The 12,934-nt window shown below is 37.5% G+C and overlaps 1 protein-coding gene across 14 annotated transcripts in view; it reads left to right on the forward strand.

Moving 5' to 3' along the window:
- ANKS1B (ankyrin repeat and sterile alpha motif domain containing 1B) overlaps nt 1-12,934 on the forward strand; it is a 1,175,033-nt gene that overhangs the window by 483,498 nt on the left and 678,601 nt on the right. For all 14 annotated transcript variants that reach the window (XM_027542059.1, XM_027542058.1, XM_027542067.1 and 11 more), the window contains exon 12: nt 5,038-5,218. In XM_027542059.1, coding sequence (XP_027397860.1) covers nt 5,038-5,218 — 181 coding nt within the window. The remainder of the gene's footprint in view (nt 1-5,037; nt 5,219-12,934) is intronic.

Consider the following 12,934-nt stretch of genomic DNA (forward strand, 5'->3'; position numbering starts at 1 on the left):
AGCCCACCAGGCTCCTGGAGTGGGTTGCCATTGCCTTCTCCAGAGAGAAGTTGTAGACAATAGTGAATGGATGAACATAGTTGTATTCCAATAAAACTACATTTTCATTATCAGGAGACAGGCCAGATTTGGGCCACAGGCCATAGTTTGCTGATCCCCTTCTTAGAGCATGACTAACATAACGAGTCTCATTTTCCATCACCTCAGATACTCAGGGAACTTTGGGCAATGGTTCCTCACTACCTCAATGTTCTTTAAGCTGACTCATGATAACTATAGATAGTTCTGAATAACCAAATAAGAGTGAGATAAGATGATCACTGATTTCTTCCCTTTGGAATTTCCATTAGCCTCTCTCCTTTCTTCTTGATATGTTATTTGAAGATTGAAGCTACGCTACAGTGAAATCACAGTACTCTGCTCAAAGAAAGAAAGAAAGGGAAATATCATGTAGATTTGCATAATCATATAGATTAAGAAGTCTATACTGAGTCCCGAGAGCATACAGGCATCAATGCAGTTCAGTTCAGTTGCTCAATTGTGTCCGACTCTCTGCAACCCCATAGACTGTAGCATGCCAGGCTTCCCTGTCTATCACCAACTCCAGGAGCCTACTCAAACTTATGTCCGTTGCGTTGGTGATGCCAACCAACCTTCTCATCCTCTGTCGTCCCCTTCTCCTCCTGTCTTCAATCTTTCCCAGCATTAGGGTCTTTTCCAATGAGTCGATTCTTTGAATCAGGTGGCCAAAGTATTGGAGTTTTATCTTCAGCATCAGTCCTTCCAATGAATATTCAGGACTGATTTCCTTTAGGATGGACTGGTTGGATCTCCTTGCAGTCCAAGGGACCCTCAAGAGTCTTCTCCAACACCACAATTCAAAAGCATCAGTTCTTCGGCACTCATCTTTCTTTATAGTTCAACTCTCACATCCATACATGACTACTGGAAAAACCATAGTTTTGACTAGATGGATCTTTGTTGGTAAACTAATGTCTCTGCTTTTTTATTTGTTGTCTAGGTTAATCATAGCTTTTCTTCCAAGGAGCAAGTGTCTTTTAATTTCATGGCTGCAGTCACCATCTGCTGTGATTTTGGAGCTTAAGAAAAAAGTCTCTCACTATTTCCATTCTTTCCCCATCTATTTGCCATGAAGTGCTGGGGCCAGATGCCATGATCTTAGTTTTCTGAATGTTGAGCTTTAAGCCAACTTTTTCACTCTCCTCTTTCACTTTCATCAAGAGGCTCTTTAGTTCTTTTCACTTTCTGCCATAGAGTGGTGCCATCTGCATATCTGAGGTTATTGATATTTCTCCTGGCAATCTTGATTCCAAATGTGCTTCATCCAGCTTGGTGTTTCTCATGACGTACTCTTCATAAAAGTTAAATAAGCAGGGTGACAATATACAGCCTTGACGTACTCCTTTTCCTATTTGGAACCAGTCTGTTGTTCCATGTCCAATTCTAACTGTTGCTTCTTGACCTGCATACAGATTTCTCAGGAGACAGGTAAGGTGGTCTGGTATTCCCATCTCTTTCAGAATTTTCCACAGTTTATTGTGATCCACACAGTCAAAGGCTTTGGCATAGTCAATAAAGAAAATTAGATGTTTTTCTGGAACTCTCTTGCTTTTTTGATGATCCAGCAGATGTCGGCAATTTGATCTCTAGTTCCTCTGCTTTTTCTAAATCCAGCTTGAACATCTGGAAGTTCATGGTTCAAGTACTGTTGAAGCCTGGCTTGGAGAATTTTGAGCATTACTTGTTAATGTGTGAGATGAGTACAATTGTGCAGTAGTCTGAACATTGCTTGGCATTGCCTTTCTTTGGAATTGGAATGAAAACTGACCTTTTCCAGTCCTGTGGCCACTGCTGAGTACATCTGTGTAATTCTGCTACAGGAGTGTGTGCATTTATATTTCCCACAAAAACCTTATCTTTTGGCATCTACCCAGTCAAAAAATATATGAGTCACCCTAGACTCCTCCCTGAAAATCAGCTTTCACATCCAATCAGATGCCAAGATCTAAAGAACTAACCTCCTTAGTATCTCCTAAAAACATCTGTGATCTCCAACACTACCGCAACTGCTTTACCTCAGGACCCCATTATGTCTTGGCTCAATTCAATATCCTTGTAGTCTCTCTTCCTCAGATTCTCCCCTTACCTGTTCATTCTTTAAACTGCTAAAATGATTTTATTGAAATTCAAACCCAGCTATGAAACTCTCTTGCTTAGAAATCATCCATTGGTTTCTTAGAATAGTCAGATGAAAGACCAAACTCCTTAATATGGCATTAGAGCCCTTCATGATTTGTCCCCTGAAACATCCAGTATCTCACAGCTTGAACCCACTTGCTGTCGTCACATACTCTGCTCTACAGCCATAATGAACCTTTTGCAGTTTGCACTTTTCCTCTTCCCATCCTCATTTGTTTTCCTACCACCTCTACTTTCCCTGGTGGCTCAGCTAGTAAAGAATCTGCCCTCACTTTGGAAGACCTGGATTTGATCCCTGGGTTAGGAAGATCCCCTGGAGAAGGGAAAGGCTACCCACTCCACTATTCTGGCCTGAAAATTCCATAGACTGTATAGTCCATGGGGTTGCAAAGAGTCGGACAGGACTGAGCAACTTTCACTTTCACTTACTTTCAACAAGATTCAACTCAGCCATCAATTACCTGCTTGCAGAAGCTTTTCCTAATTGTATCCTAATTGTGTCTCTAAAGTAGAGGTTCACCTTTTACATCTTGTGTCCACTTCTCATGATGCTTATCGCTGTACTATGCTGTACTGACACACAATCCTTGGATTGCTGATTTATTCCCTCATTCACCATCCCTCTTCCCACTTCAAGTCTGTAATCACCCAGAGAAGAGGGACAATGGCTTCCTCATCTTATTCGTATCATACTGCTTACCAAGGTATCCACAATTTAGTATACACTTAGCAGATACTTGTAGAATAAATTAGTAGAGAAGGCAATGGCACCCCACTCCAGTATTCTTGCCTGGAAAATCCCACGGACGGAGGAGCCTGGTGGGCTGCAGTCCATGGGGTCGCTGAGGGTCGGACACAACTGTGCGACTTCACTTTCACTTTTCACTTTCATGCACTGGAGAAGGAAATGGCAACCCACTCCAGTGTTGTTGCCTGGAGAATCCCAGGGATGGGGGAGCCTGGTAGGCTGCGGTCTATGGGGTCACACAGAGTCGGACACAACTGAAGCGACGCAGCAGCAGCAGCAGCAGTAGAATAAATTAATGCAGAAAAATAGTTTATTTTCTTGCTTGATTGTATAACAAATTGTACTTCTAGTGGATTTAAAACTTTGGGTGGTCAAGGTTCAGAAACATGTATTTCAGAAACATTTATAAGTAAAGGAGTCATACACATCAGTTGGCTTTATCCTTATAATGTTTATGAGAGGGTACATCATATAAATTTGGTTTGCTGCCTTTATACAAAGTGAAACAAAAATAAAATACAACACAATGAGACAAAACCATGATAATGACATACCTGTGTTTCTATTGGAGCCAGGGTCATATCCATGTTTTTAATTGCAGTTATATAGTCTAGTAGGAAGAACATTGAAAGTGAATTGAGATTTAGTAGCCCCAAGGACAGACATTTCATGAGAAATCAAGCCTGACATTGAACACCAGTCTTTCATACTTCAAAAGCAACTGAGTCCTATGTGGGTATTAATTTGAATTGCATTACTGAGTTCATGTGTCATAATAATAAATAACTTACACTCATATAACAATATTTATGCCTCTTAACAATTCCTATAAAAATATTGCAAGGGTGAAAGTATAAAGCATGTTATAATTTGAACACCTTAAGTAAAAAAAAGCTCTGTAAAACACATTTTCGATACCATCAGATATTTTAGATTATAGACTAAGTAATGTCTGCTTTTCAAAAAACATGATGAGCTGGAAGAGAAATGGTAACATGAATATTTTGCAGGAAAATAATTGTGGAGTTCAGTGATAAAATTAGCAAGTATTTGAGGGCAGTGTAAGTGTTACTAAGCCAAAAGTGTATTGCACTTTTTGTACTTTGCAGAAAGTTAAGTACAATAAACTTTATTTTAAAGAGATTGTATTTAATCTCTTATTATTGTAAGATTGTTAATATTTCATTAACATTGATAATAAGAATAAAACATAATAAGACTTAAATTAGGAAATGTGCACAATCTTGAGAACCAAAAAGACGGCGGTTTTTCTGAAGGGTGATGTTAGAACCTCTGCTAGGCGAGAAAAAAAATGTGAATATAATTAAAATTGTGGGGGAAAAAAAACCCAGAAAACTGCTATAGGGAACAATCCATTACTGACAAAAGATTATATCTGCTGTTACTCCATGATTTTACCATTTATGTTTAAATTGACTTTTTTTTTTTGCTATTTGGGGATTAATTTAAATCCTTAAAAAAGAAATCAAAGTTCACTATAAATACAAATAGATTCTTAGATCCTAGAAAATGTTCTATACAAATTTACTTTGTTTTAATGATGAAATTGGAGCATATGATACTTGGGGACAATATCAAATGTTCCCAGTTCCTTGGACTATATAGAAAATTAAAAATGGAACTGCCTTAATTATGCTTCCATATTGTAAGGATCCTTTTATTTCTTTAGTAGACTCTATATTCTCAGGGTCTGCCAAATGCAGGATCCTTTATAAATGTTAGCTGAATGAAAGGTGACTCAGAATTGCAACTTTCTGAATTGATCATTAAGAGAAATTCTGAGCACTGTATTTTTGCAGTCTTCTGGAGAAATCTAACAAAAAAGTCTAAATTATTTTATCAACTATGCCATGACATTTTTTCATTAAACATTTTTTTATTATTGAATTAAGGGACTTTTTAATGTTTCTCTGTAAAACACAACTATATTTTATGTGTAAAAAACAGACAGTGTAATGGGAAAAATGCACTTAGATTAAACTGATGGGGAATTGGGCTGAAGATGAGCATGATCATATTAATGCTTTTATCATGCTCATTTATTTTAGCCTAAACAACGAACATCTATTGTGTCTTCTCTGGATTTTCATCGAATGAATCACAACCAAGAATATTTTGAAATCAACACATCTACAGGGTGTACAAGCTTTACTTCCAACCCTCCAGTTAGTCCACTCACCTCTTCTGCAGCAACCACAGAAGTCAAGAACAAGGAAACTGGCGATACAGGTAAAGCCGTTCATTTTATGCAGCTATATTTTTGAGTTTTTAAAACCAAAGCCTTTATGAGTTAGAGGAATTAAGAGGAATCTTCATACAAATCTCATTGTGTTTTTTGTTCATGACTTCATGCCAAGACTTTAAAGGCACCATCCAAAATGTGTGGAATAATGTAATCATCAGCGTATTTTCAGGTCTGACCTTTAAACAGAACCAAAATCTAACCTTTTAAAACTAGGGATGGTTTTGAAAAGCATGTTGTTATGGTTTCCAAATGTATTATGTCACCTACATGTCACATCAAAAATTTTAGAATAGACTGGTATTTAGTAATAATGTGGAAGGACAATGCTGATTTGTTTTATATTGAAAGGTAAAACTTTGAATTTCACAGAGTAAAATGTTCACAAAAAGATGTTTGTTTTATATTGAAAGGTAAAACTTTGAATTTCACAAAGTAAAATGTTTAAGGTTTATCTACTTTGAAAAATAGCATTTCGTTATCCTACTCATAGGTGGTTTTGTTATATGTTATATTTAAGAATCTGCATATAAAGGCATTATCGCATGGTGCATACTGAAGTAGAACAACTTTCTGAGTCAGTTCTGTCACTGATTTGCTAGATACTTTCCGTCAAATTATTTAACTTCTCTGATCTTTGATTTGCTCCTCTGGAAAGGGGAGATAATATCTACTCTTTGGGTAGTTTTAGTAATAAATGAGCTGACTTATGTGAAGCGTTTTGGAAACTATGGAACAACATTTTTTTAGTACTGTCATTATTGTTTAATATTATTTTTTTTATTCTTAAATACTATTATTGTATGAAATCTATAGTCATTTTAAGAAAAGAAGAGCCATTTATACATCTGTACTCATGCTTAAATGGCTGACCTTTTCTTGAATTAAAAGCATGATCTAAATTAATGGATAAATCTACTGTTTATTTTATAAATGATTGCATGCACAAAAAAATTAATCATTATAAAAATGTCAAGTGTTAATAGAACAAAGACTAATACATAACAACCTCACAAACAAATTGCCTGCTGCAAAGCACTTTTAATAAGTGGACCAATGAATTTATTATTATATAAAAGAGAACCATTTCAAAAGTAGCCTGAACTATAGTTAAAACTTCCTACTTGTTAGGCAGTATATTATGTAATCTAAGTATCAACTTGAGAATCATCAGGAAAAGGTGGTAAAGAGGGTCTACCTTTGGAGGTAGACAGACTTAGATGATATGAATGGGTTAGCATTTAACTAGAAAGATCAGTTCAGTTCTGTCGCTCAGTCATGTCTTACACTTTGTGACCCCATGGACTGCAGCACGCCAGGCTTCCATGTCCATCACCAACACCGGGAGCTTGCTCAAACCCATGTCCATTGAGTCAGTGATACCATCCAACCATCTCACCATAGTACTAATATGTAGAAAGATCACCAAAGTATTAATATGTAGCAAATAGATTCAAGATGAGGTGAGATTGGAGGTAGGAAGCAACAGTGCCATCAGCAATGGAAAATATAAATGGATTTGAGAAACACGAGGAAAGAGTAATCAACAGGTCATGGCAACTGATCAGAGGTGTGATGGTGAGGAAGAGTTCAGGAAAAGCCCTAAAATTTCTTGCTTAAGCAGATTAGTCAAATCTTACTGCCATTCTTTGAAACATGGAATTTTTTAGGTAAGACGGAAGAGAGGGATGGGTCATGTAGGACCTAATATATGTCATTTTAAGGACTTTGGATTTCACTCAGAGTGAAACTGGGAGTCAGTTCAGGCTCTTTCAGGAGAGTGACATGATGTAACTTCTATTTTATAAGAATTGCATCAACTCTTGTGTTGAGAATGGACTGAAGAAGGAGGATAAGTGTGGAAGCAAGGCCAGTAGGGGGCTATTGTAGCATTCCAGTAAGATGAGAGAGGAAGTCAGCCCAGGTCAAAGGTGAAGCAGTGGAGCTGGAGAGAGATTGATGGATGTTGGACATATTTTTTTAAGGTAAAGCCTGTGGGATTTTATGATAGAGTAGATGTAGTATATGAAAAAAAGAGAAGAATTAAGGAAAACTGCAATGTTTTTGTCCTAAACAATTATAAGCATGATTTTTAATGTCATCTGACATGAGAGAGGTCCTGGGAAGAAGAAATGTGGTGAACAGGTAAAAATATCAAGAGTTCACTTTTTTTAATTTGAAGTATAGTTGATTTACAGTGTTGTGTTAATTTCTGCTATATAGCAAAGTGATTCAGTTATACATGTATGCACATTTAAAAAATATATTTGTTCTATTATGATTTGTCATAGTCTATTGAATATAGTTCTCTATGTATACTGTAGGACCTTGTTGTTTATCTATTCTATATATGACAGCATATGTCTACTAACCTTAACTTCTTACTCCATCCCTTCCCCAAATCCTTCCCCCTTGGCAAACGCACGACTGTTCTCTAAATCCATGACTCTGTCTCTGTTTCAGTAGATAGCTTCATTTGTGTCATATTTTAGATTCCACATATAAATTTTATCATCTGATAATTTTCTTTCTTATTTACTTCACTTCGTATATAATCTCTAGTTGCATCCATGTTGCTGCAAATGTCATTATTTCATTATTTTTATGGCTAAATAGTATTCTGTTCAGAGAAGGCGATGGCACCCCACTCCAGTACTCTTGCCTGGAAAATCCCATGGGCGGAGGAGCCCGGTAGGCTGCAGTCCATGGGGTCACTCAGAGTCGGACAAGACTGAGCGACTTCACTTTCACTTTTCACCTTCATGCATTGGAGAAAGAAATGGCAACCCACTCCAGTGTTCTTGCCTGGAGAATCCCAGGGACAGGGGAGCCTGGTGGGCTGCTGTCTATGGGGTCGCACCGAGTCGGACACGACTGAAGTGACTTAGCAGCAGTATTCTGTTGTATATATGTACCACATCTTCTTTATCTGTTCATCTGTTGGTGGACATTTAGGTGGTTTCCATGTTTTGACTATTGTGAATAGTGTTCTATGGACATAGGTTTGCATGTATCTTTTAAAATTAGAGTTTTCTCTGGATATATGCCCAGGAGTGGGATTGCTAGATCATATGGTAGTTCTATTTTTAGCTTTCTGAGAAACCTCCATACTGTTCTCCATAGTGTCCATACAAGCTGCATTCCCACCAACAGTGTAGGAGGTTCCCTTTTCTACCAGGAGTTCATTTTAAGTAATATCTACCTGTTAGATATCTGAATAGATATGTCATGGTAGGCAGCTGAATGTTCACATTGTCTTTGAAGACAAAGACTGTGAATATCATCATTGTATACATGATATGGAGTGAATGTACATAGAAGATCAAAACCTGAGCTTGATGAAAGAGATGATAAAAGGCAACAACAGCTAAGGAGTCTGAGGAGGGACAAGGTGGAGGAAATCTGGTGAGTGTTGGAGAAAATGAAACCAAAGTTGTGACTCTTTGACCTTTGGAAGGATGGAGTTGGTATTCTTACGACGAAAGCTTAGTTATGGATAAGAAACGCTATTGGATATCCAAGTAGGTAAGTTGAGTACATAGTTAAGACTGCTTTTTCAGTAGGGTAGGACACAGAGGGAGGAAGCTATGAGATAATTTTATGTTTATTGAAAGTAAAGAGTATTGGTCAAAAAATGTTGACAGTGTCTTAGCCCATAGTGAATGACCTATGAGTGCCGAGTTCCTCAGTGAAATTGTCAGGGACAGGTGTGTTGTATATTATTGGGGGAAAAGAAACTGACACTCACCAGTAAATAAAACATACTTCCTCTTTATGAAAAGTTATTTCCAGAAAGCGCTGCATATATGAAAATTTTCTTTGAGCTGGTACCTTTGAGTCCCTGCTAAAGACATTACCTACCCTGGGTAACTAATTATCTCTAGTTCTGTTAGTAGTTTCAAACTATCACCTCTTACTGGATAAAATTGATGGAAAAAATCTAAAAAGAGTAAGTGGAAAAGTGTTCCTTTCCAAATGGGAGAAATAACAAAAGCTTTTAAGTACACCGCAGCATAGGATGCTTTTCTGCAAGGGAGAAGAAACGTTTGAGGAGAACTAAAATTAGAATGAAGAAGGTGGTGTGGACCTTTTGTGCTGCTCAGGGATTGCCAGAGAGGCAAACGAAACCCTTCCTTTTAATTAGCTCACACTGACTGGAAATAGAACTCCTGAAACTGAGTTAATCTTACTCCAGCAGCCACTGGACACAAGCAGCTGAGGAAATCTCTGGACTCCAGCCAGCATGAAGGCCAAACGTGGGCTGCTGAGATGGTCTTTGAGCTCCAAGCTGAGGTTCAGGATGGGCTGATATGGAGGAAGGATTAAGGGTTAGTGAGAATAATGGGAAATTACATCTTTGAGGCTTATTGCCTTAGAATGTGCATTATACAAAGTATCTGAATTTTGCTTGTTAAATTCAGTGCTTTAAGTAGACCAGGATTTTAGGTAGCCAAAAGAAAAAACATTTTTATATCAAATGTCATATATGTTTAATAATAAATATTATTATTAAATATTTAATATAATAAATATAACAAACATTATTGTTTATTAGTTCAATATATTGATTTATCATACTTATATTACTGTATTAATTTATATTATTATAATTTAATAATAAATTTATTGCTTATTAATTTAATAAATATAATAATAAATAATATTATTAAATATTTATATCCTTAGTTCTTGATAATTCATGAAGTGCCCCTCCTATGCTTTCATTTTCCTGTTTCCCATCTAATATCACATGACTTTTCTCCAGTGCCTTTCTGTGCACATTGCACATCACACAGAAGGCAGAGGTAGGTTAGCAGATGCTTGACAAAGAAATAAAATATTGACTTTTACAGTATTAAAAAATATGAAAATATATAATTAGCTGTTGGAGTAAAGTGGTTTAGTGCATACAATCAGTGGTTGGAGTAAAGTGGTTTAGTGCATACAATCAGCTGTTGGAGTAAAGTGGTTTAGTGCAATAACAAATTAGCAGATGCTTGACAAAGAAATAAAATATTGACTTTTACAGTATTAAAAAATATAAAAATATATAATTAGCTGTTGGAGTAAAGTGGTTTAGTGCATACAATCAGCTGTTGGAGTAAAGTGGTTTAGTGCAATAACAAATTATTGTTATTCTAGGTGAAAATAGTTGAAATGAGACTATCAGTTTATTTGGGCAGCATAAAATAAATACATGCACTAGGTACATTGCATCATGAGAAAGTTCAGGGTACTGGGAGAGTACCTAAGAAGGCGAATGATCTCATCTGGGGGTCTGCAAAGCTTTGCCATGGGAGAGTTGGGCTCTGAGAGGCAAACAGGGCCTAACTAGGCCAAGATCATGAGGGAAGATTGCTCTTCAAAGAAGGAATAGAATATTTAAAAAAATAACCCTGTGGTAAAAAACAGAAACCAACATAATTCTATAAAGCCATAATCCTTCAATTAAATAAACAAATATATTTAAAATTAAAAAAAAATTAACATGAAACTACAGGTCCCAGAGAAAGGGGACATGTGGCAGGAGCTGAGCCTTCAGAGGGAGTAGAAGGCCCATGGTTCAGGGCCTTCCTTGTAGGCTATTTTCTGGATTTTTATTTTTAACCTAAGAGCATAAGATACCTAAGAGCAATGAGAAGGTGTTGGTGGAGAGAAGTGATCCAATTTGCATCTTACTATCTATGTTGCTACTGTTTTTTTTTGTGAACCCAAAACAAGGTCATCCTTGGAGAATAACCAGTGAAGGCAAAAATTAAACAAGGAAATGTTTGAGTTAGCTTTTGCTCAAATTCTTTACAAAAGGGTAGCATAAGTGGCCCGTGGGCAGCACTGGAGGAGAGATAGTAGGCCAGTAGGCTTGAGCATCCTTTCTGGTATACCTGTGGCCTTCAAGTGATGAATTTAAGCCAAGATCATTCTGGCCAGGGCTAGCTCTTTTTGGCTGGCTCAGCTGAGTTCATCTCTCGCTGGTAAGGTGGACCCTCTAAGTCTGTGTGTCTGCCATCTGTCCACCCAAGGTTCTGGGGCAATTCTCCATTTGCCAAGCTGGCCCTATGGCAACCCGCTTGGCTCTCAGCCCAGCTGCTTCTGAGACCACAGGAAATTTGGGTCTCATTTGTAACTTAGGAAAATAATGAGGACTCAGAAAAATTTATCCTCAGGAACTCGCTAGTCCATCCTGTGTATGTGGAGCTACTAAGTTCTGTCAGATGTGGCCACACCCAGAATCCAGATGAGATTTGGAGTACAGGTCCCTCTTTCCTTGTAATACCTATTTATTACACTGCAGCCTCTACAGGCCAAGCCCAGAAAGGGAACTGTAGGATACACAGGTAGAGATATTTTCTTATCTCCCTGTCTCAACAGCCCTTCCTCTTCTGAAGAAGGCTTCCCATTTGCTTATATTATTATAATAGTTCTTTAGACCTAACTCTGATTGACCTACCTCTGATTATTCTAAAGTGGGAGTCTGACTTTTAAGTCTCTTGCCTTCCTAAATCACCTCCCCCTACCTGAAGGCATAAGTTTCCAGTATTAGGTGTGGGAGCAGAGAGGTTTCCAATGGAATACAGTATAAGAATGGAAATATATTAATACCTTCTTTGAGAAATACTATCCCTAATACCTTACCCAGCACAACTAAATGAAAGGTACATGAACATTATTGTTGCTGTTGTTTAGTCGCTAAGTCGTGTCTGATTCTTTTGTGACCCCATGGACTGTAGTCCCCTAGGCTCCCCTGTCCATAGGATTCTCCAGGCAAGAATTCTGGAGTGGATTGCCATTTCCTTCTCCAGGGGATCTTCCTGACCCAGAGATTGAACCTGTGTCTCCTGGATTGGCAGGCATATTCTTTGCCACTGGGCCACGAGGATCATGCTTAATTAATGTAGCTTCAGAAATACTTAATAAATGTGGACATTATATTGCTGTTATTACAGTCTAGGCAGTAAGTAGAACCTAGACTAAGAATTCAGTACAGACACAGAACAACCAAGTGCTAGGAGTCCAGCCAGGCAACCAGAATCGTAAATCCAGAGTTGCTTGGAACAAGCAGGTCAACATGCTGATGAGCAGAGTTAGAATTTTTGTTGATTCTGTGCCTCAGTTTTATGTGTCCTGGGGTGGAAGGGCAGGGAAAGCTGCAAGTTGTGTCACTACTGGGGATACCTAAACTTCTACAAGTGCTAATTCATCCAGCATTACAGCAGAGGTAAGAAAGCAAGTGTTTCAGAGAGTTTTGTGTTGAAAATCTTTTTTTTAACAATTTAATTTTTATTAACTTAATCTTTTGCATTACCTTCTGCTAATTCATGTGAAAACCTAACTGCTTTGTTAGCTAGAGTTTTCTTTGTGATTCAAATTCGGTGCTGCATATATCTTCTCTCTAATTATCTTGTCTACTTTAGTTGGCTTGATAGTTTTTTTCTCCTGATTTTCTTTACCAGACTGTTTATATTTTTTGAAAAATTTCCTGCTATCAGTTATATTTGTGGATATATGTGTGATTATTGTATTTAAAAGTAAAACAGTAGGAGAAAAGCAGGCAGTAGCTTTTTTAATAAAGGGGAATTTCCAGGTCTGTGCTATGGAGAAATCTCCTCTCTACCCCTGTTAAAAACAGTTTCCAAACTGCTGAACCTTTTTCTCTAATCCCATCTTGATCTCTACAGTCTACTTTTGGGAGAGCATTTCCCCCT

This window comes from Bos indicus x Bos taurus, chromosome 5 (assembly GCF_003369695.1).
Source record: "Bos indicus x Bos taurus breed Angus x Brahman F1 hybrid chromosome 5, Bos_hybrid_MaternalHap_v2.0, whole genome shotgun sequence".
Classification (NCBI taxonomy): Eukaryota; Metazoa; Chordata; class Mammalia; order Artiodactyla; family Bovidae; genus Bos; species Bos indicus x Bos taurus.